Genomic DNA, 21,983 nt, shown 5'->3' with positions numbered 1-21,983 from the left:
GCAATTAGGGCACATTCTGAACAGGAGGATCTGAAGCAATAACTGGGAAGTCGGAATACTCTGTGGAAAAAATGCAGCTGTTTGAGTGTCACTAGGCACACACAAATGCAGCCAGCACAGGGAAGAGGCTCAGCATCCCCAAATTTCCAGGTCACTGTTTGTGATCTGCTCTCATCCCTCTCATAGGTAACTTTTCAGAACTTAGAAAACGAAGCCTTTGGGGAAAAATTAATCCAACAAGAGCAACAGTTCAAACATTTTACTAAATCAATTCACACAGTTTCAAAATTGTAAATATAATTAAGGACAACAGGGTTTCTGTATTTTTTTTTTTTTCTCTTCCAGATTCATCATTAAGACAATAAACAAACACAAATTAGGTTTATAGCATCTGTTCTTTTAAAAAATGAAAGGAACGCCACTCGATGTATTGATAAAGCACCACAACACAGTTACAAAATAGGGTTGGCCTGTTTCTTTCACAAGTAAAAGACTACATACTCCTATAACAGCTTCCTGCTTGATCCATACTTCATTAAAATAAAACTATAAAATCTCCTAGATTACACTAAATTCAGACGATGCCTGGGGTACAGTGCATTAACAGCAGTAATGCCAACTATCAGTGCCAACATAAAACAGTTTAGAAAGTAAAAACAAAACAAACAGACAGACAAACAAAAAAAAAATTCCCAAAACAAAACAACAAAAAACCCCCCACCTTTATTCCCCCTAGATGAGCAAAATTTAAAATAAGGGATGCTCTGCTTCACAATGAGTTAAGGATCTGGGGAGGAGGAGGGGTGGAGGAGGGGGCTGGTACTGCAGCTTTTGGGGCTTAGTTGGCATCTAGTTTGGCCATTTCCTGCACGTAGATCCCTATACTCTCGCTGTCGAAGAGCACGAAGTACACGGTCTTGATTGAAGAGGACATTGTGGACACAAAGTAGCTGGAGATGGCTTTCAGGATCAGCTGAGCAGCTGTTTGCTTTGGGAAGCCGTTTCTAGAAGGAGAGATTAAAAAAAAAAATGAAAAGAAAGAAAATCAAGACTTGCTGAACCTGCCTTTGGTGGTTTAACCTTTAAGGCTCCAGCTTTTCTCTAAGACCTTGTGGTGAATAAAGCTGCAAAGTCAGTGTTTACAGGCTGAATTAGAGCTACAAACTTGTTTGTTTAGGCAAGACTTAAAATGTTCAAACAGAAGAAACACATTCCCAAAATACACCCACATTAATGGGCTGAACCTTATGATACCTGATGGGTCAATTATTCTCATTTAACAGACAAGTAAAACAAGGGCCTGATGTGTTCAGGAAAGCAGTGCAGATGTTGGAGCTGAAGAGTTAAACCTGCCCTGAAAGTAAAGCAACCAATAAATAAAAAGGGACAGACAACCTGACATAGAAAATGAAACATGAAAAGACCCAAAGTACAAAATGTTCTTACCACTGTTAATGGTTAATTAAGCACAAGATTGTAAAAGTTACTTGTACGGCCTTGCTGCAGGTTGAAAAGGAAGAGAGAATGAGTTCTGCTAGTTTGAGGGTGAGAAAAAGCACTGGTTACCCCATTATGATTTCAAATGTGGGAGGGAAAGGGGAGCAGGCCGGATGATGGTGAGAATGCTCTCCTGGGTCACAGGGGCCTTGGCCAGATGGGGTCAGTCTGACTGGACTGGGCTGGGGAAGCCAAAGTTGCTGTGTCAGGTCTGAGGACAGACTTTAGGGACGTTTCAGCAACACTTCCAACACTCCTCACATCCTGTTTAGTTACAGGCTGCTCCAAGTACAGTCCTAGGAAAATCACACTGACAGACATCTGCTTGGTACCAACTGCAGAGATGTGAAACCAGAGGCCTTCCTGCTCCTCTAGCCATGCCTAAAGAAGAGGCTCCTACCCCCTTCCTCTGGAGAAGCCACAGACACAGAACCAACCTTGCTGCTTTCTCACATGCCAAAACTCTGCATGACTGAATTTCAAAGCTCAGCACCTAATCTGGCAACCCTCCTTACAAGCTTCTTCACATTTTTACCTAGCAACCTTTGCCTGAAAGTTTCATCTAATCTTTAAAATAGGTCAAGCACAAGTAGGATGGTCTGAGCAAAGCCCTGACCCCAACTGTGAGTTTTACAGGTCATGGTAAACTGCTGAAATTACACCTGGTAACCTGAGCTTTGCTGCTGTGTTACACCTGAGTACTGCTCACCCACACCAGGGGTTTGCCCTGGACAAAGTGTGAGCCCTCTCCCAGCCCCAGTGACGTGTGGTGCACCAACCAGTCTGAGGGTGAAGGGACAAGAATACCCTTAGGAGCAGCACCCAAAAAGAATTTGAAAGAGCCTGTTGAACGTCACCTGGTTCCTTGACATGTGCTTACAGATGTATGATAGTCAATGCTCCTCATTATGAATTGTGTACCATTAATACTGCAAATAATTTACAGATCACACAGATGGCTGAGTTCCTCAGAGTTTCCTCAGCAGTTCAAAGAAGCTGGGCTAAATTCTCCTCTGGCACTAACAGGTGAGCATCACTCAGCACTTGCTCACCAAAGCACCACCCTGATAATGAAGCACTGTTGGACACTCCCTCTCATTCTGGGTCACAACACACAAAATGAGAAGGGCAACTGCCTGTGTCATAGCCCACTGCCTGCACATTGCCCTCCCAGCAAATATTCTCTGAGAGCAATTCTGTGCCAGTCCTGCCTGTAATGTGATATTAAACAGGCTGCCTGAAGATAATGCTTGTGGTATTTCAAAAATGATGGCATGCAATAGCTCACGTTGTTTTCTCTTTTCTGAAAATGCCCTATTTTTTTCTTCTGTTGAAGAAGAAGTAAAAAAAACCTTGTACTCTTCCAAAGGCAAATGAGCTGGTCAGGGAGAATCAGCTGTGTGAAAAGTTAATCAGCTGAGAGCAGTTCTGACATCAGAGCTGCTTCCTGCTGTCAGCTTACAGAGAGGCAGAGACACAGACTCAGCAGCCTCCACACCTGAGCACTTGCAGGTCACTTATCAATGCACATAAATCCTGGCATACACTGAAGAGATCTTTAGGGGTTTTGCTCCTGAGCAGAGACTGTGATGCAGCATCAAGATCAGGGTATACACTGTTCCTGAATTGTTCTTGGGGAACTCTGAAGTCACAAAACTTCTAAGTGTTCTGACAGGGTGGTCACAACAGGGCACATGAAAGAAGAGCAGCCTGGTGAAAGGAAGGCACATTGCCAGGGAAGCTGATGACAGTACATTGCTCAGAACCCCTCTCCCAAAAGAAAGAGGATAGAAAAATCAGCAGAAAGGTGCTGGCCTGATGGCCACGTGTGGGCTGCAAGCAGCAGAAGCCTCTTGCATCGATCTACTGGTCTGAGTTAAACTCCTGTGAAAAGGTAGTTTGAGGCTTCAGCCAAACCAGTGTCAATCCAGATCAAAGTCAGAGCCTCAGAATGAAATCCTACCCCAAGGATGATTTCATGTTCAATCCCTAACTCTCCCTTTTCTCCTGATGGCCCAACCAGACTGAACTCCAGGCTACCTCTGAACAGCACCCAAGTTGTGCTTTCCACAAGTTGGCTGTAGCTGAGCATCTGGCCCAGTGAATGCTGTTTTATTTCCCCCTGTGATTTATTTGAACTGCCCTCATGTAATCCCATTCCTCAACTATAAAAGAGAATGAAACTGTTTATGTGGGTTTATTGGGTGATGTCTGCTTGACAGATGTCTGTACTAGAACAGCTGCATACATGTGGTGTCTTTTGGCATTTGCTATCTTTTAAAGCTTTACTTTTATTTTTTTTAATGCTTTAGACTTCATAAAAACAAGTAGAGAGTATTGTCAGAATATAGTCTGCTCCCTCAAAAATTAATTTATGCTTGATTATCTCTAATTAAGAAAAAGGAGGGAAAATACATAGCCTCATTTATTACTCAAGGCCTTTTGATTCCTCTCCATCTTTTAAAAGCACCACTTCAACTGGCTCCAGTGAGAATGACGTGCACAAACCAGGCTGAGAGCTCACCACAGACCCTGCCTGCCAGTACCCAGATTTCATAACAGAATGGGAATCTGCTCATTTTATTCAGGGTTTCATCATCTTCCAGTACCAATCACCTACTTCACAGCAAGGGCTGGGACTGGTTCCTTGCTGGGAGCTATCCAGGGAAGAAAGGGCTCTGTGGAAGATACTTTCCACAGTTCCACTTTTACATAACCAATTCCACAGTTACACTGCAGTCCAGGGAGGGAGTTTCTCCCAAAGAGTGATTCAGAGCTTCCCTGTGTCCTGACCAGCCTGTGACCCCGACAGTTAATTCACCAGCTTACTATGAACCCTCTGCTATATTTCTCCACAAGTTATCTCCTTAAAATGACACCCATGTAAATTAACCTTAGCTGGAGATTTGTCTGATGCAAGCTGCTTAAATCTATTATCCTAATGAAACTTCTATTTCTTCATTGTCATTCACCCAGAAGCTCAAATACTGATTTCTGCTCTAGCCCACAGAATATGCAGGAATTCATCTACTGTTGCAACACAGCACAATGGGAAGAATATTCTTGCTGTACATCAGCCAACTTCTTTCATGGCACATTCAAGAGGGGCAGTTGTTCAGGGTTAGAGACACGACTGTGTGATTCAGCCTAGATTGGGCCCTTGCTCTTCACACTGAGCCATCACTGAGGGCCAAGAGTTCCAAACCTCCCCCTGCACCCCAAACCCAAGAGCCTCAGATTAAGGGTGCAGTCTCAGACTCTTAAGAACACAATCCAACTTTCAAAGGCACTGAGCACCCTGTACAAAGCCAGAGGACTTGAACTTTAGGCTTTGGCTTTCAAAGACCTTGGCAAAGGTTTTTAAGGTCTTTTTTTTTATTTTAACTGAAATAGTCCCATGATGTAAACTTCTCGGAATTCAGCTTACGGATTCTGGGTGAAAGCTTCAAGTGACTCTGCAAATCCCAAGAATCAAAGCACTTCAGGTTTGCTGCTTAAACAAACACTAAGCCATGTCTTTGGCCATCCTGAGCCATAAAGTGCAGGAAGTTTAATTATGCACTAAAACTAGGCAAAATAGACCCCTTTTTCTTCATGTTCTTCTCCACATCCCAAATTTATATGAAGAAATCGACAGTCTGAAGAGAGTCTCTTAATATTCTCCTGCAAGTTTGTTTTATGTTCTTTATCCTATTTGCACGCTTTAAGATTCTGCAGGGCAGAATCACTCAGGAGAACACTGCAGGCCCCACAAGAGAAGAAACACTTCTTTTAGAGAACTGATTTAAAGAAGAAAAGAGTCAGCATTGTAACAATGGGTTTTGTACATGGGAGGGGACTGGACCATGGGATGGCACTTAGGAAATGTGACCTCTTTGGCCCCAAGAGCCTTACCTGCCACTGCCAATGGAAGGGAACGCAATAGATTTCAGCTTCTTTTCATCAGCCAGGGCCAGGCAGTTCTTCACTGTCTTTTCCAGCAGCTCCTCACATTTGTCTGAGCCCCAACCGGGGCTGTTACAGTGGATCACAAATTTTGCAGGCAGTCCATGGCCAGCACTGACAACAGCTGGGGAGAACCGAAAGTGAAACGTGAAAATTGCTTTTCCCTCTCCTCGGCATTAAAGGAGTGCACGTGTGATTAAAATAGCAAACAATCAACAGACATTCCCTCAGCCCCTGTGAATGGTTTGGATTACAAATCACACAGCCTTAAAATACAACATGAGGAGAGAGACTTTGTATTTTCCATTTCCAGCTGCACTTTGCTGTGATAATTTATGAATCATAGCTATGATAGAGCTTATTTTAGAGAGAGCAAGAATTCATGGCTGCTATCAAAGGAAACACATTTATACTGGGGATTGTCTAAGGAAAAGGGCAGAATGTTAACCTGGTCAAGGGATGAACTTGCTTTGGTTTGGTTTACCCCAGGAAATATCAGGATGGTGGACAGGCACATGGAGTTATGACTTGGGTGACCTTCAGCTACTCCTGGTAAATGTAAAGATTGTTCAGCTCACTTCTGATCACACCACAGCCCAAACTGGAGCAGATCAGAGCTACCAGTGCTCTACAAACCCCTAAGAAAGGCTGGAAAAGAGGTGAATTAAGATTTTGGCTTTATTTCCACCTTTGTTTCTGAGTAACTGTAATGAAGACATTTTGTGTGATTTCAAGACTTTGGGCCTGGCCTTATCAGAACTTTTTTTTGTCTAGGGGTCATCTAAGACCACTTGAACACAGCTGGCTTTAGTTTTGTGGTTTCTCTCTTTCATCACATTCTTGACAGACTGCTGGAGGGGACACACATACAGATTTGCAATGTTTGATTCACACTCTTTATGTACCAACAGGCCAGGCCTTCTGTGTGCCACGAAATGAAGAATTTTTACCATGCTAATTGTATCTCAGCACCAGAACACTACCATGGACGGGCAGGGCCCAAGAAGATGGAGCAGAACCTTCGACAGCCAGGGATTCTCTGCCTTCCCTGCAGGAGAACAGGCTCTGGGTTCACCACTTCCCACCACAGAGCAACAACAGGCTGTGCTCTGCCTGCCAGAAACCAGGGGAGGAGGATCTCTGCCATTTCCCAACTCACAGGGCTGTGGTTGGTTGCAAACAAAAAGTTGTAGCTTTGGTTTGTCAAAAAACAAAAAGGGGGGAGGGAGGAAGGATAAAACCACCCTAATGGCAAGCTGAGGGCAGAAAAACATCCAGCTGACATCTCACACGAGCACACAGGGAACCTTCACAAAGAGTCAGCCCCTAAAATACCCCACAAAAGGGTAGGTAGAAAATGGTAACTTATGTCTTCAAAAAATCATAATAAAAATACCAATAAGTCTTACAAAAAAAAATTTAAAAATCAGCTTTGCAAAGGTCTGAAAGCCTCCACTCCATTCTGGAATGTTTATGAGGCATTTTGTTATTTAAGTATAGTAGAAATAACTCCTGGCACACGATCACCACATATGGATACTATCCCATGGCTGCTGCAGGAAAGAGAAAATAGACTTTGTCATATGGCATCCTGACCAGGGGTTAACCAGAACATTCTGAAGGACAATGGAAGCACAAGCATTTATGTTCTTATGGGTTTGCAGAGTCCCAACATGTTGAATAGCCTCAGTGTTAGGCAATGTTAATTTGTCATAATGTGCAACTAAAGTGTTGGCAGATTCAGAATACATCATAAATCCAAGAAAAATCTATTAAAAGCAGCTGACATATCTCTAGTCAGATGTGAAATGTGGCTATCATCTTCATCCCAAAGGAACAGAATGCTGTATTGATACACATCACCAGCTTTAATATTTCTCAGGGATTGTTTTCTAGGGTAGTCATTAATTAAGTCATTAGGATTCTGATGAGGACAACTATTCATTACCAAGAGCAGCTGTCCCTGACTTCAAAAGCAAATGCTCTGGAAGGAGAAGTAGGAAACAGAAAGTGAGCCATGGACACATTCTGTGCTAGTTACCAGGTAGGGATCCTGGTTATTGGCAGATTAAAGGAAAACCCCTATATTTGAGAAATCTGAAAACTGGATAACCACAGCATTGAGAAACTGATGTGCATCAATTCTGCTCTAGAGCCCTCCAACAAATCCCTCACAGCCAGTTTCTCCCAGTGCAACACAGAGCTCCCTGGGGAAGACTGGAAAAGCAGCCCCCAGATCTCGGGGATGCACTGATGCCTGAGGAAAACAAACTCTGCTTTCCAACTTGCCACCCATTTGGAGCAGTTTGGTCTGGGCCGGTGAGGAATATTGTAGAGAAGTTTTTAAAAAAAAAAACAACCAACCCAAAACTGAGTAATTGATTCTGCATATTTTTGCAGAACAAAAATTCCAAGAAAAACTTATTAAAATTTTTAAAAAGTAAGGGGAAAAAAGCCCCAAAAGTATTAAGCAGAAGTAAACAGTTGTAATTTTTCCTGTCAGAGCTGAATTCTTACATCTCCCCTTCGGCTGTAGTTAGGATTCGTTTACAAAACTGCACACACTGTATTTGTTTTTATAGCATAAACACAGATGGCAGAATCAGCCTTCTATATGAACAACATGGATCAGCAATTTCACAGATGGTGTAAAATTATATATTGCCATTATCAAACTTTATTACTCCTATAGTAGATTTTGCTCCGATATTACATAAATTTTGATAACTAGGCATCAAAAAGTCGTAAGCTTTTACAGTGATGGTTTTGGCACTGATGGAACCAAGGACCCAAGCAGATGCTGAACTTTAAGCACGTGCTTAAGTTCAGTGAAAGTCAGCACCATTTCAGCAAAGCAGATGTTTAACAGAGTTGGGCTCAAAAATAAGCATCTCATTAATTGCTTTTCTAAACTGTGCCCTTAATGAGCAACATTCATTGTGTGTGCACGTCCCTGTGAACAGCTTTTACTTGCAGCATTACATCACTGCCCCACTGCCCACATGCCCTGGTAAAGGTTATTTATGATGCAACGTGTGTATATGGAGAATACAAATACCATGGAAGCCATAAAAGCTGCCTCAGACAGCAGGAGCTCCAGGGCTGGTGTAGAAGGAGCTTGGCTGTGTGAGCCAACGTGGTGAAGATTTGGGTTTGGGATGGGTTTAGGTTCAGGTCTAGGTTTTGGTTTCAGATGGGTTTGGGTTCAGGTTTGGGTTGGGTTTGGGTTCAGGTTTGGGTTGGGTTTGGGTTGGGTTTGGGTTCAGGTTTGGGTTCAGGTCTAGGTCTGGGTTTGGGTTCCCGGATCGCAGCCTCACCTCCAGCAATGTCCAAGGGTCCGTTCTTTTTGCGGAGCTCAATGACAGCTTCCACAAATTCCTTCCCGCCTTTCTTTTCCAAAGTGCTCCCTGGACAGAGAATTGATAGTTTACTCCTCTCACCTCAGCTTTCCACAGCAGACATGTGACTCATCATTAATTTTTATTACATCGCTCTAGAGTTTTCTGCCCAAATGTTGGTTTTTTTTGGGGACTGCAAAGTAAGATCTAAACCTTTTGGGACTTGAGAATTAGCTAATCATTAAAAACAACAACAACAACAACAGAAAGAAAAAACCAAAAAGACAACCCTAACAACCCAAAAACCTCACCCTGGTATCCCTTGCTAACATTCTCACACTTGATTTTACTGTCAAAGCATCGGACATGACATCCCTACCTCCTTCCTTATCACGAGCATCTCTCAGTGTGCAACGTTCCAGAAGAATGTGCTAGCTCAAGAGTGGTTGAAGGTTCATAACTCCTTCACCTAGGATTCATTTCCCCTCTTCTCTTACAAATTGTTTTAAAGAGCCATTTGCCACAATAAGAATTTGAGACTCACCTGATCTTGGTCCCTGACCCCAACAGGTGGCCCCAGGAATGAAACAGTCTCGTGAGTGCAGCGGGCTGCTTTACTTGGTAACTGCCCAGCTTGTTGAGCCACCTTTAACCAAGAGGAAGAGCCTCAGAAATAAGGAGAATCTCTAAGGAACATATTCCTCCAATGAACTTCTCTAACTACAGCTAAGGAGCTGGACAAAGTCATTCTGAGAGGAGAAGAGCTGTGCAGTGTTTCAGGGCAACCCAAAGGTATGCTCTTTACAAAGGCAGTCCATCACTAAATGGTTTAGATCTTATTTTGCAGCTCTAGTTTTAAATATTAATATTAAAAAAAAACTCAAACAAAAACAGCCCAAGAAAGCATTTTCCTAACTACATAAGCATCCCACATAATTTTGCACTGTGCATATTAATTATAAAGGTAGATAAGTACAAGCAGTGATATCATAAAGGCTCTGATTTGAGATATTGCTTTGAAAACTGATTTTGAAAAATTCAGAACTAGGATCTCTAAAGATCTAGACATTTATCTGGTGACACCCCTTACTTTCACTGATGAAGAAAGAAAAAAATGCATTTTCTGATGGAAGTGCACATACTGTATGCTCAAGGAAGCAGAGCCCCTCCTCCAAGGTTCAGGTTACTAAATTGGGTTATGGCTCTAAGAACTAAGATGCTTTTTGTTCTGCTAAATTTCTTCCAAACTGAAGATGAAAAGTTGAAAACAATGCATTTGTTTTTCATTCAAAAACTGACTCTGTGACCCTGCCTCTATTTTTCCAGTTGGAGTTTATTGCTTTTGGGGCACAAAAGCTGAGGACAATTACAAAACTTATGCCTTTTCTTTGGCTTTTTCATCATCAGTTCAACGCAGGGTTTGCCAAAAGCTGGATTGCAAGGTCAGACTGTGTAGGTCAGAGTGTAATTTGCTCTTTGTGCTCATTTAAGCTCTTTTATAGAAATACTTCAGCCAAAGTACTTCGACTTATTCAGCCCAACTCCTCGCTAGGAATTTTCTGAGACTTAAAGTCACCAATCCCAGCGCACGAGAGTGGAAGGACCATCTTAAAATCTCTTAGAGGAGACAGCAATGGCTTTACTTGTAGCAGCAAGGGGTCTTAGGAGAGGGCTGGGAAAGGAGACCCACAGCAGAACTGAGGGGCTGGAAGCCCCCTGGCACCTCAAAGGCAGAGACAGACCCCCCATGCCCTTTGCTGAGCCCTTCCAGGACACGTGGCTGAGCTCAGGGCCTTGTAAAATCCCTCTGCTGGAGAAGGGATGGGGAGGCAACAGAACAGTTTCCATTCTAGTTCCATTCTTGCTGTATGTATTTCCATATCATTCCCATTGATTTTTTTATATATATTCCAGTTATATTCCCCCCGAGTCCATGAACTCTGATCAGTCCTAAACCCCATGACATTCATAATCCTTAATTTCTCTTGTTTCAAGGGGAAACATAATTAAGCCTTGTGCAGAACCTAGGAACAGCAAAGATCTATTAAGTAGGTCATTTCTTTGCCATTGTAAAGCTGTTGTACATTTAATGGAATTTAGCCTAGTTTGGTTTAATTCAATCCAGAAGGATCAGCTTTTTCCCTTCTACTGGGAATTAATTTATAATTAAAAGCAATGAACAACCATGTCAGTTTATTTCACTGAGCTCTCTTCTTGGAGATTTGGTACAAAGAAGAGTAAAAGTATGAATCAGTGAGATATTCTGCATTTACTCCTCAATTATGCTCTTCTTCTGATTAATAGTGAGGGTTTATATTGAAATCATACTTGAGATCTATGTTGTAAATTAGCTTAATCTGGGAAAGGACAGACTGTATTTAACCATTTTCCACTACATTAGCAAGTTTCTTGATGGAAGTCTTGCTTCACAGCTTCAAGGTTAGTAGCTTATTTGCTCACAGGCATAAATATGTGTCACTCCCATGAGAACAAGATCATTATCTCATGCTTTCCAAGCAGGCATTGGTATCAGTGTGGAAAACAGCGTTAGCAGAAATTTAGGCTCTAAAATTCTCAGGATAAGCCCCCAGTACATTTAAATTGTTAGGGAAAAAAACCAACAAAAATAATAATAAAAAAAAATAAATTTAGATGGGTAAAAGTTAATCATTGGAAGCTAAGCATTTGTGCACTTCTATTCTTTCTTACAGCAGTCAGAGGCAACAGGAACCTACACTAAGGAATGAGCAGTCCAGCTTTGAGAGACAGTTTTCTTAGCAGGGTAGCAAAGCACTTCCCTGTCACAGGGGAGGAGACAGGCACATTGGCTAAATGGGTCTGACAGACTTTGCAAGCATATTCTTCAGTTACAGGCTATTTAACACTTTTATTTTAATGTCTCTGCCTATTATTTAGCCAGCCAAGCCACAGTGCTCCTGCTCAACGGGCCATCCAGAGCTACTTTTCTCTGTGTGTTACTCAGGAAGCAGCTCCTTCAGGAAAAGCAGGGGGTGTAGGACGTGCCAGTGCTGCAGCAGGACACGTGTCCTCCCAAGCCAGTACTGAACCAGGGCCTTGGGTGTGCAGGGAGCTCGTTCACATGGTGATGGTGAATTCAAGATGAGATGCAGAACAGAGGCTGGGATCAGCTCACTCGATTTTAACAACTTCTGCATCCAGCCCAAACTGTCACTTGCCTTCTCAAGTTACCAAGGCAGTTCAGTGAAAGCATTGCTACCTTTTTAACAAATCCTTCAGAACACTGTAAGCAGAGAGGGTACCACTTAGAGGAGTTACTCAGGGGACAGTTATGATGGCTGAATTAAGAGGTCTGTCCTGTTTTCTGTCGTGCCTTCTCTCAGCAGTGTGGCTTAGATGACTGACCACCTGAAAAACGTGTCACATCACTGTGGGCTTGTGGACCATTGAGCAGGGCTGGGAAGGTCATCGGACCATCAGGTTAATTGTAAGAGTTCAGAAATACAGACAGGCTAGATCCAGCATGTGAATCCAGATGTGAACATCTGGCACGGAGAGGGTGCACTGGAACTGGTTAGAAATCTAAAGATCAAGCCTCAAACCACGTTCAGCCCAGGCACTGAACACGTCAGGCCAACCCCGTGGTGATTCCTGTGCCCTGCTCACGTGCCCGCATTGAACGAACCGTTCCCGCACTTCCAATTTTGGCGGCGCGTTCTGGTGTTGCCCTGATTCGGTGACCAGAAATGCCTACTGGGTTTGCAATCCCTGCTTTCTTTCTCTGATCAGTCAGGACTGCTGGAAGTGAGAAATGAATGCAGATCTGCATAGCTACACCAAGCTTGTGGCTGCTGATCGACCATGCACACACATACAAACTCGGCAGCGCTGAACTTGCCATTACCTACTTCACCACCGGTGTAGAAGTCAGAGTTTGTCGGGTGAACGACAGCATCACTGTCGATCGTGGCAATGTCAGCCTGTACAACTTGCAACTACAACAGGTAAACAGATGGATATCAACCACGTTGGACAGAGACCCAGCACAGGCTCTACATTTACACATGTACCAACGTCCATATTTTCCTACCTTCACATCTCCAAACCTTGCGCCAAAATGCTGAGTTGTGTGTGCAGGTGTGTGTAGAGAAAGGGGTGTAGGGAACAGGAGGAGGAATATTGAGTATGACATGATCAAATAAATGTTAAAATGACAAAGTCAGAGCAATCACATGAGATCATTTTCCAAAGTTTTAAAATCAGCTAATGCCCCACTGCACTTTGCAGAAACCTAGAACAACCAGTTCCCCACAGAGCATGACATTAAAATATGGAATCTGTTTAAAAAAAGAAATTCAGGATCATCAAGCCAAACAAAATAATTAGTTTCTCCATTTTGTCAGCATCAATAAGCTGACAGGTACTAATCTTCACATTCTAAAAATGCCAGTCTCCTTCACACAGAGGAAACCTTGTATTTGCAGCAAGGGTTGTACTGAATTTGCTTTAAAAAATACAAGGGATTGTTGTTATAGTTTAAAGGTAAGGCACACTTTCTAATTATGTGTTGGAATGGCTGAGACACTTGTAAAGATATACATATTTCTGAGAAAGGCTGGTTTAAAAATTAGCCTTCTTAAATCTTTTTTCTTGTCAAAATTACTTTTGTACATTCCCACAGGAAATGCAGCAGTAGTAGAATTACGGGTTGTATTCCATTAAGGAAGTTTAAAAAAAAAGACAACAGCATAATCAAATAAGAATATTCAATATTCAAATGAGAAGGGAATGCAGTACATAATGCTTGAAAGGTAACTTTTCTTTTGCTGAAGGAGGAATTTTTTGATTTCTTTTCAATCTGGAACAAGACAGAAGCTTTAAAAGCAATTTACCATCTACGGTAGTTCACTGCTGGTATAATATCAGTATTTGTTTTCAGCTGAATCTGAGTGACAGGGAGTAACTGAAGCATAATGGAAACACGATTTGATGAAATTAAACATGAAATTGAGGTAGGAAAGACTTGGGAACAGTTAATTGCTTAATAATTCCTTTTAAAAATTTAAAGCCTACTCTAAGTATGAGAAAAAAACCCTGAGATTGCAGGTAGAATGGAGAAACTGCTTATTTTGAAAACAACCTGACAAAAAAGTATTTTAGTCCTCAAAGTATCCAAATAAGAAACCCCCCAAAATAGCTAACAGTCACATATGATCATTATGGAAAAGAATTTAAATTTTTGGTTTGAACTGAAATCAGCTTGAAGACAAGCAACAGCTGCGAGCGTTCGGATTCGGTGAAAGAGTATTTGGAACATATTTCTTCAACAAAGCAAGATTTGAATTTCTGCTCTTTCTAAAGGTTTTGAAGGCCTAGAGGGTAAATTCTGGGTTCCATAATTTCCATGTGACCGTTAGTTGTGTCAACCCATGCCCCATTTACCTAGGTCATCTTTAAGGTCAATGTCAGCATTGGTAGGATTGATAATGGCCTCCACCTCGAAGCCGGCTAAATTACTGATTTCACTGTGAATAAGGTTCAGCTGAAAAGAAAAGCATGAGGTGGGAAATAACAGGACAGCTGGGAAATCACAGAGAAGCTGCAGAAAAGTGAGCTTTGCAACACAGATGGAGATAGCATCACTGCAAACAAATATGCAAAATAAAAGGCAGGTCGTAAAGGAGGGTTATTGTCCCCAAAAAACTCAAACGCAAGACTCAAACGCTGTTCACACAGGGAGGACAGGAATGTACCTACTAACGAGCTCTGTTTTGGTTCTATGCTGATCACTGTTTGAGATTGTTGTTATTATTATTATCTACTACCTAAAAGGGGTTTACAAGAAGGCTGGAAAGGCACTTTCCATGAGGGCATGGAGTGCCTGGACAAGGGGGAATGGCCTCAAGCTGAAGGAGGGAAGGTTAAGGTTTGATATTGGGAAGTAATTCTTCCCTGGGAGGGTGGGGAGGCCCTGGCACAGGCTGCCCAGAGAAGCTGTGGCTGCCCCTGGATCCCTGGAAGTGTCCAAGGCCAGATTGGACGGGGCTTGGAGCAACCTGGGCTGGTGGAAGGTGTCCCTGCCCATGGCAGGGGAGGGTTGGAATGAGATGTTCTTTAAGGTTCCTTCCAACCCAACTCCGTGATTCTAATTTTGGCATTAAAAGAAGGCTTTTGTTTCTCCTCCAAGTAGAGATGAAGGACACCCTAAGCATTCCTTAAGCATTAATTACAGGAACGTGCTGAGACCATTCAGACTGAACTGGGATCAAAGCTGCTGCTCCTCCTTCCTTAAGCCAGCACACACAGCCTATCTCTGAGGAAGCACACACTTGTCTCCAGAGATTCCTCCATCCCAACAAGGGGATGGGATTCTTTTTCTTTCCTTATCAGTGGTCAGCATGTTCTGTATTGCAGCATTTCAGTTCTCATTACGTTCTGCAGCCTTTGTTGAGTGCCTAGTGAGGTACCATAAGCAGGCACATAATATTATGTGCTTATTGCTTCTAGGTTTTATTTTATTTGCTTTTGTCCCTTAGGAAAACAGAGATTTTTAACTCCACCCATTAATGCCCATTAACTCCTCTCACTGCACCCCTGGATTTCTATTTCTTTCTTTTTACAAAATCAGGAGGATTTCTCACGGGCACACAGTAAACTGAGGGAGGTGGCACAGAGATCTAGAGATTAATTCACATCTGCACTACATGTTCTCAAAAGAATAGAAAGAATTCATGGAATTAATATGAGGAAGTGCAGATTTCAACTTCTGGTAATATATTTTGAGCAAGACTTACAAACTATTCTATGAAATAAGAAGTCAATGGAAAAACTCAGACCAGCCATGGTGACAAAAGGATCCTGTCATGTCATTCCAGTAAGGATGTTCTTTTTCAGTAGTGCTCAGGGGTGAAAAGTGATAGTACAGATTGCCTACTACTGATAGTTTGGGTGTCTCACCACAGGATGTGACCCACACCACAGAAACAACTCCATAATTTGGGCAACCTTCTGGGAATGCCAAACTTGGCAAAGGTCAGAATTGCAGGGTTAGAGCAGGTTGTGGCACTGCTTCGTAGCTCCTGTTGGGAAGTCTGATTTCACATGCACTAAGTTGACTATTTCAAACTTAAAATACTTTAAAAGTTTTAAAAATTTCCAGACTCTTTCATCTGGGGAAACATATTAATTACAGCATGGTCTATGCTTGTCTCTACAGGTATTTAAAATGATTGTTTCAGGGGCTGATTAGGTGATACAGAAAGCAACTATGGAAGAGAAAGTTCTCATTTGTTTATGCAAGTCTTGAAACCAGCTGCAGTTAAGCCAGGCTTTCCTTCTAATCCAAAGCCCTCAACCTCTGAAGCACAACAGGCATGGCACTTTATCTCATCAATAACTCAATTTTTTCTCTTGGTTTGTAATCCATGTTCTGTAAACTTAACTCTTCAAACAATCTCTTTGTGTATGTTAATTTATTAACAGGGAATATGAGCCAATCCATGAAACCCATACAAGTGAATGGGTGATTTAAAGAGGCCACCATCCACGTATTTAGGTTTTATGAAAAAAATATTTCCATTTCATTCATGTGATTCCATGAATTGACCTTCTTTCTCTTTTTAAAAGCCTGCAATGTCATATCATTTGCATATGTTGCTTGAGTAAACTGTGTTCCCTCAAAATAGGGTGATTTTGACTAAAAATGAGTGTAATTCAGTGTTTTAAGTATGGGTCTGTTTGGGAATTTGTAATAAAATCTAAGAAAGCTTCCTTTCCAAATAGCTTGGAATCCTTTAATATTTCACACGTGGCAAGTTATTCATACTTGAGTTTGAGTCTTGAGTTTGACTACAAGCAACTGCTGTTTAAAAAAAAAAAGTCAAATCAAATCAAACCAAAAATGTTAAAGAAACTTCATGAATTTTAAAATTAAAAAACCCAAAACAACAACAAAACACATGCACACACCAAAAGACTGTTTTGTGGAGATTTTAGTCTGCTCCTAAGCATATTTTCTTCATTCTATAGATGTTCCTCTTTCATCCCTAATTCTGTGTTCTACAGGTTTTTGCCCCAGATCTATTAGCTGCAGAACATTTTGGTTTTGGACCTTAAATCTAACCCTGAGCCCACCCATACGTGGGATTTACATCATGAACAGTCGGTAATTAAAACTTTTAATTTAACAGCAACAACAAGATGCTTAAAAAGCTGCCCATGACTGATAGCATGAGTTGGCAGCTAAGTATTATTTTACTAAATTCTGCATTTACTGCTCAATGCACTGTTAGACATCCAAGTGCCAGAACACAACTCAAAAATTAATCAGAATTAAATCCTCCTATGAGTAATTGCTTAATTTCACTACCAAATAACATGAAGCATGTATTAGGCAGGAGAAGTGATCCCTTAAAGGGCCACTTTACAAATATAAATAGGCCCAACTTGCATATACATGTGCAACAAAGAATGGACAGAACTTTAGGTAACATTTCAATTAAATGTTAGTTGGATAAAATGCAGGTGGCACTCAGCACATCCGTGGGTATTTTCTGAGCCAAGCCTTGCATTTTTTATTTCAGATAAAATTACCTTAAAAGTCTTGGAAGTTGTTCTGGTATGAGTTTCATACTGAAAGCTGAAGATGCCTGTTGAGGACCACAAGCTGAGGTCTCTTGCAAAGTCCAAACCCTAATGCTTAGGCTTGAGGTCTCACAACTCTGCCTCCAATCCTCTCAGGAAAAACAAACTACTTAATGTGCACAATACCACATTTCCATTGGGATGGCACTTGTAGCATGTGCAGTCATTTACATATTAACCAGATTTTAATATTTAATTAATGTAGCACTAAGGCACTTGTACAGGTATAACTGAAGGGTTCTTGGCCATTTCCTGACCTCTAAGAATTTCTGAGTGTCAGCAGTTACCTAAAGATTTAATGCAATAACAGGAATTTTAAAAACTGAACAATACCCAGGTTTGCAACATTCTCATTTGTTTTCTTAGCTAATTAAATCTGGGGATATTAGAAGGATGAAGAGCTGCCCTTGCAAATAAATCCCTTCCATTCTGCAAACATGGAGCCAAGACTAAGATTTTTCCCATTAAACACTTAGGAATGGTGTGATACCAAACCCAAGATTATTTTCTTCCCTCTCTGCCATTTAGCAAATGATTTTCTGATCTAGCAGATAATGGTTTTGCAAACCACAAAGACATGCTGGAGAGGTGTTCAAGGATGTCACAGGAGGTTTGAAAGATCCTGCTTGATTGATCTCAGCAGCAATTCTTCCAATGCCTTCTCTAACACTCAGGACATGATCCCTTTAATTTGGAGGGTTCTCTTACAGGAGACAAACAGGTTTTCATTTTCCTTTCATTTTTCTTTTCATGTGTGTTACAACAAAAGGCTGACAGCTGGTCCCTCTCACGTGCAGGGCTAAGCGACAACCACCCAGTGCAGGGATGGACATGTCACACCAGGGAATGCTCTCCAAGGGAATGGGAAAGCCAGGAAGCCCATTTCCCAGTACAAGGTACTCCCTGGGAAGCTCTAAAACAGACACTGGCTTTGCTTAGCACAGCTTAAAGCACTGCTGGAGTTCAGGATTCTCTTCCTGAGCCCAGCAGCAAAGCCTCACTGATTTGCTGGGTCAGTTTGCTGGGACACACCACCAGGTCTTATCCCAGGTTCCCTCTGGTAACTAAAAGGAGCTCAAAATCAGCTCCAGAAGTCTGATGTTGCTTTCTTGAAACACTAACGTGGACTATAAATTTTAGGTTCTAAATTAGTCATTGAAATGTTTTTAAAGAACCACCCCCCTACTAGGAGTAAAATAAAAGACCCCTACCAACCCAGCAATTTAGCTCCAGTTGTAAAACTAAATGTGGAAAATCAGAAGTCTTGCAAAAAAAATGTTACTCTCATGCATGTTAAACTTGGCAAACAAACTGTGGCAGGGTAAATGGAGAACAACCTCAGTATGAAATAAAAATGAGTCAGAGGAGTTACATTCCACAATGGACAATGGCTCGTCTTTTATGGCTTACAACACAATGATCTGATTACTGAATGACAGAAGAAAGATGCAGCTTTACTTAACAAAAAATTTTGTATCATGAACTAAAGGTAGGTTTCAGGATAAAAAACCAAATTGATTTAATGAATTGTCTCTTTAAATGGATCCTCTCTTTAAGCAGGTATGTATTTGTATTAAACCATCCCACGTCCCAAAGCATATTCACAGGGAAAAAAAGGATTGTTGACTTCTAGCTTTTCAAAAAAGCATCATTCATTATTACACAGTCTGTAAACCACAAAACAGAACATAACATAAAACCACTATGATGAACAAATGCCTAAAATAGGTTTTGATAAAAACCTGTAAATCATTTACATCAGCAATGAAGTGGGCTGCCCACTGGAAAAAATACATATTATTCTTATAATAATCTCCTCTTTGGCAGATGCTGAGCTGTAACAATTATGCTGTTTATCAATAAGGTGAGATAGATCACAAGCACACAGGCTTTCCTTCTAATTAAGTATTTAATTATGTAGCCACATGAAAGAATTTTTTATGTATTTTTAAAATGTTCTAGAAGTTTGGTGTTTGAAATTAGAAAAGCTAATATCATACACTTCCTCAAGTGCTCAGTGGGGAAATGTCCATTGTACCTGGATGTTTTATGGAAAAGGGGAGTGGCAGGAGGGGGGGGTATTCCCTAAGCAGCATGAAAAAATAGGTATTCATTTGTAAAAATGCAGGATCATACCTTCTGGCCAAGAAACAGGCTTTTGGTGGACAGGACTGTGAAACCATCTGCAGGAGTTCCCTCTGTTGTACTGTCAGCACTGGCTGATTTGCTCACTTCTCCCTGCTTCTTCTTCCAAAAATACAGTTCATTAGTTAACTCAAGGCTCTGAGAAAACCAGTTTAATGACACAAAGATACATGACATGCCCTAAATGCTTAGCAGGCAATAAAATGCCTGTGCAAACACTGGGGTTGGATTTTATCCTCCAGTCCAACCAAAGTGACTGATAACAGTGAAGGGATCAACAGGAATAACGACCTCAGCACCTGCAGGTCCACAGGTGCCTCTTCCTGCCCATGACAGGGAACACTTGAGATGGGAGTTGTCTTAAATGCTGCAGGAAAACACATAGACAGCCCCAAAAATTAACAGCTTTCTGATGGCTTGTGTGGACAAAGATATTTTATCTGCATGTGTGGGCAGACATTCATTTTAAGGTAAAAAGTGACTTGCTGGAGAACAAATTTTCTTTCTCTGTGAAGGGAGGTGCTCCCAGATTTCACAAACTTATTTTTAGAAATGCTCCTCTGTAATGTGTCCTCAGAGGCAGAGTCAGAAGAATGCACCTACTTTCTACCTGCCTGGTAGCAGGAAATGGGCTGAAAAATTTTCTGTCTTAGTTAACATCACCACCCACTTTTATCTCCAGTAAAACTGTTGGGGGAGAAGGAGTTCCCCTCAACCACCCTTCCCTTTTTCAACAGTTCTCAGGAATGAACAAAAATGAGAATCAGGAACGTTTTGAAAAAGGCATTTCATGAAGACAGTGAACTGACTGCTGTGGTCATAAACTCAACTGGTGCCAAAAATAATCTCATATTTTCAATAAAATTACTACTTAGGGTTTCATATAAATATTTGGTGCCTCAGCAATATCTATGTTGAAGCTAAAAAGCACACCTGAAGTATTAAGCAAGCCACTGTCTCCCTATTATCCCTTTGCAAAGTTTAGTTTGTAGTTATATAAACTAAATCCGAGGGTGAACAACTAAAATGACTTTGATGCAAGGGTATATTGGTGCTTTTAGAAGCTGTAACCATGCTTTACTTTACACAAATATTTTGAAAATTAGAATTTCATGGGTCCTATTTCAATTCCCCAAGAGTTTGCTGTTAGCCAAATACCAGTATAGTAAGCAGACAATACAGTTTATTGTGTGGAAGAAAAACAGAACCCCACAACAGACTTCCTGCTTTTGTAATCAAGCAGGGGGAAAAAAATTCCAGATTTAGGGAAATTATTAGTGCATGGTTATTGGAAGCACTGCACTTGAAATGTCAACTACTAGGTGTTCTGGGGGAGAAAACAATTCAACAGCTCGAAACCCCCCCCCAAAAAAAATCAGCAGAGTGACCAAGTAAACAGTAACAGAGACATACACAATGAATAAAGAAGCTTTGTTTGACCCAGAGGCAATTTTGACATTCCTTGTCCACTTCATGAGGAATTCCTGTCCTTTTCTTCCTACTTTCATAACTTATTGCTTGACAGTAGTTGTTTTGCAAAAGAAAAAGCCATCCTTGGCTACACATGTGCAAAGATTCCCTACTCCTACAAACTGAAACCTGTCAGGTGTGACCAGCACACCCCCAGACACTTAACTCTTCTATCTCCTGGTGCCTCCAGCCTGTGCCCACCTAAGAATGTTCCTTACAGAGTATTTATGGCTCACCCCCCTGTCCTGCAGGACCTCTGAGGTTTTCAGACTCCCCCTTCCTTTGCTTGTTGTGACTGAAATCACTGTTGTTAACGACACATGGCACAGAAAGCTGCCCCTGAGTGGAGCTCCCTGCAGCTCCTGTTTGCAAGCTCGTTGGGTTTAAAATAAACACATTACTCTACCTTGGATTTCCTCGCTCCTTTCTTGCCGCCTGTTTTCTTTGATACAGTTTTTTTCTGTGAGGGAGACTTTGCCTTCTTTGCTGGAGGTGGAGTGATGATGGCTTCCAGTTTTCCTTTTGATCCTCTCTTCTTTGCCAACAGCTCTGGGTGAATATTGGGTAACACTCCACCACTGGCTATGGTGACCCCTTTCAATAGCTAACAAAAAATAAAGAAAGTTGTAGAAGACAAATTCCAGCGTTTACTCACCAATAAATAGAAAAAATGGCAATTTACTGCAAGTTTTGTACATTGCCCTGAGTTTCTCAACACATTTACCCTTGAAGAAGAGAGACATGAAATGTATGAAATGAAGCTGACCACGTAGGAGATTTTAACCAGAAAAGGAATGTGTGTTCTTCTTGCAACATATGCTTGGCACTGTCAGCATCTCCAGGGCTCACACAAGATCTGTTCCTCTGAAGCTGTGCCATGAAGGCTGTTACCCAACCAGGAGAAAACAGGATAGTCCCAGCCACACACATGAGGGCCCTGCAGGGCAGCCTGAGAGAGAGAAATGG

The 21,983-nt window shown here is 41.6% G+C and overlaps 1 protein-coding gene across 6 annotated transcripts in view; it reads right to left on the bottom strand.

Annotated features, from left to right (window-relative positions):
* Positions 1-244: 244 nt before the first annotated feature.
* LOC113947073 (core histone macro-H2A.1) overlaps positions 245-21,983 on the bottom strand; it is a 42,684-nt gene continuing 20,945 nt past the window's right edge. The window contains exons 4-10 of one of the 6 annotated variants that reach the window (XR_003527634.1): positions 21,424-21,621; positions 19,539-19,649; positions 12,664-12,754; positions 9,325-9,426; positions 8,760-8,849; positions 5,392-5,566; positions 245-1,004 (exon numbers count right to left, since the gene is read on the bottom strand). Coding sequence is in view for 4 of the 6 variants with exons in the window: in XM_027643296.1 (XP_027499097.1) it covers positions 839-1,004; positions 5,392-5,566; positions 8,760-8,849; positions 14,202-14,301; positions 19,539-19,649; positions 21,424-21,621 (840 nt within the window). In the remaining 2 variants the exon portion in view is untranslated. Of the gene's footprint in view, positions 1,005-5,391; positions 5,567-8,759; positions 8,850-9,324; positions 9,427-12,663; positions 12,755-14,201; positions 14,302-19,538; positions 19,650-21,423; positions 21,622-21,983 lie in introns of all 6 variants that reach the window. The other 5 variants (XM_027643297.1, XM_027643296.1, XM_027643300.1 and 2 more) reach the window with 5 other exon arrangements.

Source organism: Corapipo altera, unplaced genomic scaffold (assembly GCF_003945725.1).
Source record: "Corapipo altera isolate COAL_440 unplaced genomic scaffold, ASM394572v1 75, whole genome shotgun sequence".
NCBI classification, from domain to species: Eukaryota; Metazoa; Chordata; class Aves; order Passeriformes; family Pipridae; genus Corapipo; species Corapipo altera.
Note: the sequence above shows the minus strand (reverse complement) of the source record. Positions and strands in the feature narration are given on the sequence as shown.